The sequence below is a fragment of the Phaseolus vulgaris genome, chromosome 1, assembly GCF_000499845.2.
Source record: "Phaseolus vulgaris cultivar G19833 chromosome 1, P. vulgaris v2.0, whole genome shotgun sequence".
Classification (NCBI taxonomy): domain Eukaryota; kingdom Viridiplantae; phylum Streptophyta; class Magnoliopsida; order Fabales; family Fabaceae; genus Phaseolus; species Phaseolus vulgaris.
Window position 1 is genome coordinate 35,254,034 of NC_023759.2, and position 4,221 is coordinate 35,258,254.

Here is a 4,221-nt window from a genome sequence, read left to right on the forward strand (position 1 = left end):
GACGGAGGTGAACAGTTTTGGTGTTTCTTGCTGGCTGACTTGAGCGTCGGAGTGCAAACGGCCGCTAGGGCGCCTCTTTGTCCTCTTTTTTGCAGGAATCCACAGGCAATCAGTGGGAGGAGTACCTAGCTGACAGTTGAGGTCGCGCACGAAGACGTCCCGGTCAACCGGACGGAACACTGACGACTTGCGAGCTTCCCCTCTCATTCTCGATACTTTTAGAGTTGTATCTTCTAGCTGCTCTCTGCTTACATGCTTTTTCTCGTACTTTTTCTTTGTCGCGCATTTCTTGAAGTAGATCTAACTCAGTTTTCAAGTATTCTTCATTGAGTTTGAGATTATCAAGTTCTCGTCGAATAGTCGGCTCTCCGACCTCAACTGGTAACATGACATTTGTTCCATATGTAAGATTATAAGGAGTTTCCCCTGTAGCTGAGTGCGGAGTGCACCTACAGTCCCAAAGGACTTCAGGGAGATCTTCTATCCACCTTCCCTTCGCACTACCCAATCTCTTGTTCAGCCATGTTAAAATGACCTTGTTTGCGAACTCAACTTGTCCGTTAGTCTATGGATGTTCTATCGAGCTTGTTTTGTGTCGGACACCGAGACTGTCATAGAACTCAGCAAGCTTTCGGTCTGTAAATTGCCTTCCATTATCAGTGATGACGGTGTGAGGGATGCCGAATCGGCATACTATATTTTTCCAAACAAAGCTTTGAATCTGCCCAGTAGTGATCTTCGCAAGAGATTCTGCTTCAATCCACTTAAGGAAATAGTCTACTGCCACTAGCAAAAATTTTCTTTGCCCTGTTGCTGGTGGGAAAGGGCCGACTATATCTATTCCCCACAAGGTAAACGTCCATGGAGAATTGATGTTTTACAAATCACAAGGGTGAAGGTGTATGAAGGGGCCGTGTTCCTGGCAATTTTGGCACCGTTTTACGAAATCAACACAATTAGCCCTCAAAGTAGGCCAATAATACCCAACCCTAAGTACTCTTTTTGCCATTGTTTGTGCTCCCGAGTGTATTCCACATGCACCATGGTGTAGTTCTTTTAATATGTATTCGGCCTCGACTTTTGATACACATTTAAGCAGCGGAGTAGAATATCCTCTTTTGTATAGATCATTACCTACTAATACAAAACGAGAGGGAATTTTTCTCATAGCGAGATCGTTGCACTCCTTCTCGACTTCCTGGTCTTCCAGCACACTCTTAATCTCATAAATCCAATCGACATCCTCTCTGCCTGTTGCCATGCATTCCTCAATTACAACCGACGGAGCAAACAAGGTTTATCGTATGACGGTGTCATGTCGGTCTTTCTACTTATTATTGGCCAGTTTTGATAACATGTTAGCTCGAGAGTTATCTTCTCGTTTTATGTGATATACAGTAGCGCTTTCGAATCTTGCCATGATGTCCATCACTCGGTGATAATACTTTAGAAGCAACGGGTCCTTCACTTGGTACTTCTCATTTATGTGACCAACTATCAACTGTGAGTCTGTCTTACACTCGACTTTTCGGGCTCCCATATCTTTGGCTAACAACAAACCAGCTATGAGCTCTTCAAACTCAGCTTGGTTGTTTGATGCTTTGAAGCCAAAATGTAATGATTTCTCTATGCAGAGGCTTCCCGACCTTTCAAGGACAACCCTTGCTCCTCCTCCGCTTTTGCTGGAAGATCCATCTACATATAAAATCCATGTTGCTTCCGGCTCCAAGTTGTCTTGTAGTTCTGAAGTAAAGTCAGCTAGATTTTGTGACTTTATAGGCCCTCTAGGTTCATACTTGATTCCAGACTCAAACAATTCTATCGACCATCTGATCATTCGACCTGCCAATTCGGGTTTCCTCAACACCTTACTAATAGGACAGTCGGTTCACACGATGATTTTGTAACTTTGAAAGGAAATAATTTCTTTCATCGCTTGGATTTGATATAGTTAATTGGTGATTAAGCCTATAATGGGCTTAGTGGTAGATAGCGACTCTAATTGAGAAGATTTGTGCTAAACCAAGGAGATTTGTGAAGATTAAAATCTTGTATAAAGGTTCCTAGATCTTCTAATCGTGTTAGATTGTCCAATGTTTGATATGTAGTTTCATATTTGGCAGATGGTCTTAGTAGACCGTCTAGTCTCTTAACGTCTACTGAGACCTGAGTCGTCTGGTGAAACTATCTAAAGGACTTTGTAGTTCAATAATGAGAAGCATTGTTCATGTGTCTTGCTCTTTAGTCTACATGTGCTTCACATGAGTTGTACTTAAGTGAGAGTTTGTTGTGTGAAAGAAATTGTGAAATTATAATATGAGTTTAGTGAATTATCCTATGGACATAGATTAAGTTCATTAACACTTTAATTGAGCAACATTAATTTCTATGTATGATTCTTTCTTGTTGTTCATGTTACCATTTACCTTTTACAACCTATATTTGTTGTTTTCTCTGTTATCGTTGTTATCGTTCTTTGTTTGTGTGGTAGACGCTCTATAGTGAATCTGATTAAGCATTTAGTTTATCAAACAATTTTTAGTTTATCAAATAATTTAAAAAAAAATATACTTATTAGTTTTTGTAGCTTTTTGTTTTATTTTATTTGAATTTTTTTTCTTTTGACATACAAGTTTTTTTTTTATCTTAATTGTTTGACTCATTCGATATCCACCAAGTTTATTCAAATTTAATCAAATTTAAGGTAATTTTCTTTTATTGTAATTCTAATTACAACTTTTATATTCATTTGTAGAGTTTTCTTCAAATGATGTATTGTATGCCTTTGGACACACATTTTATCATTCTCCTCCTTTTTAATAGTTTTATTTGTTTTTTTTTTTTTTTTACATGAGAGAATGTTTGTCTATCAATTTCAAGTATTCAATTGTATAAACCATCATTTTATTAAGTAACCTAGAATTCCTATCTTTTTTTTTTTCTCTATGGTTCATTATTTCGTTTTATTTGAAGAATTATTCTTTCATTATACAAGTTTTCATTCTCTTCAATAGTTCAACTTGTTTGATATCCATCAATTTCCTTAATTCCTGTACTTTTCTTCTAATAATTTTGCAAAAATAATAAATGTTATAATTATCATAAGATTTCAATTATTTGTATTATTTACTCTTTTCTATAATTAGTTGACATTTATACAATTATTATCTAGTAATCTATTTTAATATTCATGCAATTATAATTTACTTGAAATTTGACATTAAATAAAAGAAAATGTGTCCTTTTTACATTGAATCTAGATAATATCATTTTTTTCTATGTTATATTTTTATTTTATTTTTGTATAAAATTATTTATTTAATATTTAGGATAAAAACATATTTGAATGTGGGTACGAAAGTACATAATCTCGAATAAGAAACACTTGAAATCTTAACCCAATGGTGTTTTAAATGTAATTCATTTTTATAAGAAAATATCTAATATAAATAAAAACAATAAAAAGCAAATTATAAAAATAATTTAATTATTTAAAATTATAAAACTGGTTACCTAAAACAGTTAAAAATAATAAATGTTTAATAGTCTCTCATTTTTACATACACACCCATTCGTAGAGACACACATACACAACATACGCACACGCATTCACACTCACACATATTTTCTCACATTATATATTTAAAATTAACTAATTTTTTATATTAAATTTTTGAAAATATAAATTAAATTATCATATGGGGTTGTTTGAAAGAGAATGAAGTGGTTCCCATTAAGAAAGCGGTTGCTATGACAGGACATAGGAAAACCTTTGCTTAGGCCTTGGACATAGGAAAACCTCTCACACACCGTGATTTAACTAAAAAGTTGCAGCTTGTGTGGAAGGCTATTGGACTATGGAAAGTAATCCCTCTTAGGAAGGGTTTTTATGAGTTTGAGTTCTCTTCTTTAGAAGACATGCAGTTGTTCTCGGGATGGGTTCATGACAGTTATCTCCTGGTTTCTTGTGATTGTTTGCCTGGACAAAATACTTTGTTCCATCTACTATGAAGACTACTAAAACTCAGGCCTGGGTTAGAATCTAAAGTTTACCTTTGGAATAATGGAGACCAAGGGCGATATTTTCCATCTCTAAAGGCATTGGTACTCCTTTGACTTTGGATGGTCATACCATGAAAAAAAAAATAAGGATTTGTTTGCTAGAGTGCTGATGGATATTGATCTTTTGTCCTTCCTTCCAAATCAACTCTTGATTGAACA

At 35.1% G+C, this 4,221-nt stretch overlaps 1 protein-coding gene across 1 annotated transcript; it reads right to left on the minus strand.

Annotated features, from left to right (window-relative positions):
• Window positions 1-1,327: 1,327 nt before the first annotated feature.
• Window positions 1,328-1,837, minus strand: LOC137815947 (uncharacterized). The gene has a single exon (XM_068619056.1). It carries the CDS (start codon window positions 1,835-1,837, stop codon window positions 1,328-1,330), a length of 510 nt encoding a protein of 169 aa, XP_068475157.1.
• Window positions 1,838-4,221: the final 2,384 nt, after the last annotated feature.

What these genes read in the sequence shown, in the direction of transcription:
- LOC137815947 (XM_068619056.1), bottom strand. Translation starts at nt 1,837, where the DNA reads ATGATCAGATGGTCGATAGAATTGTTTGAGTCTGGAATCAAGTATGAA.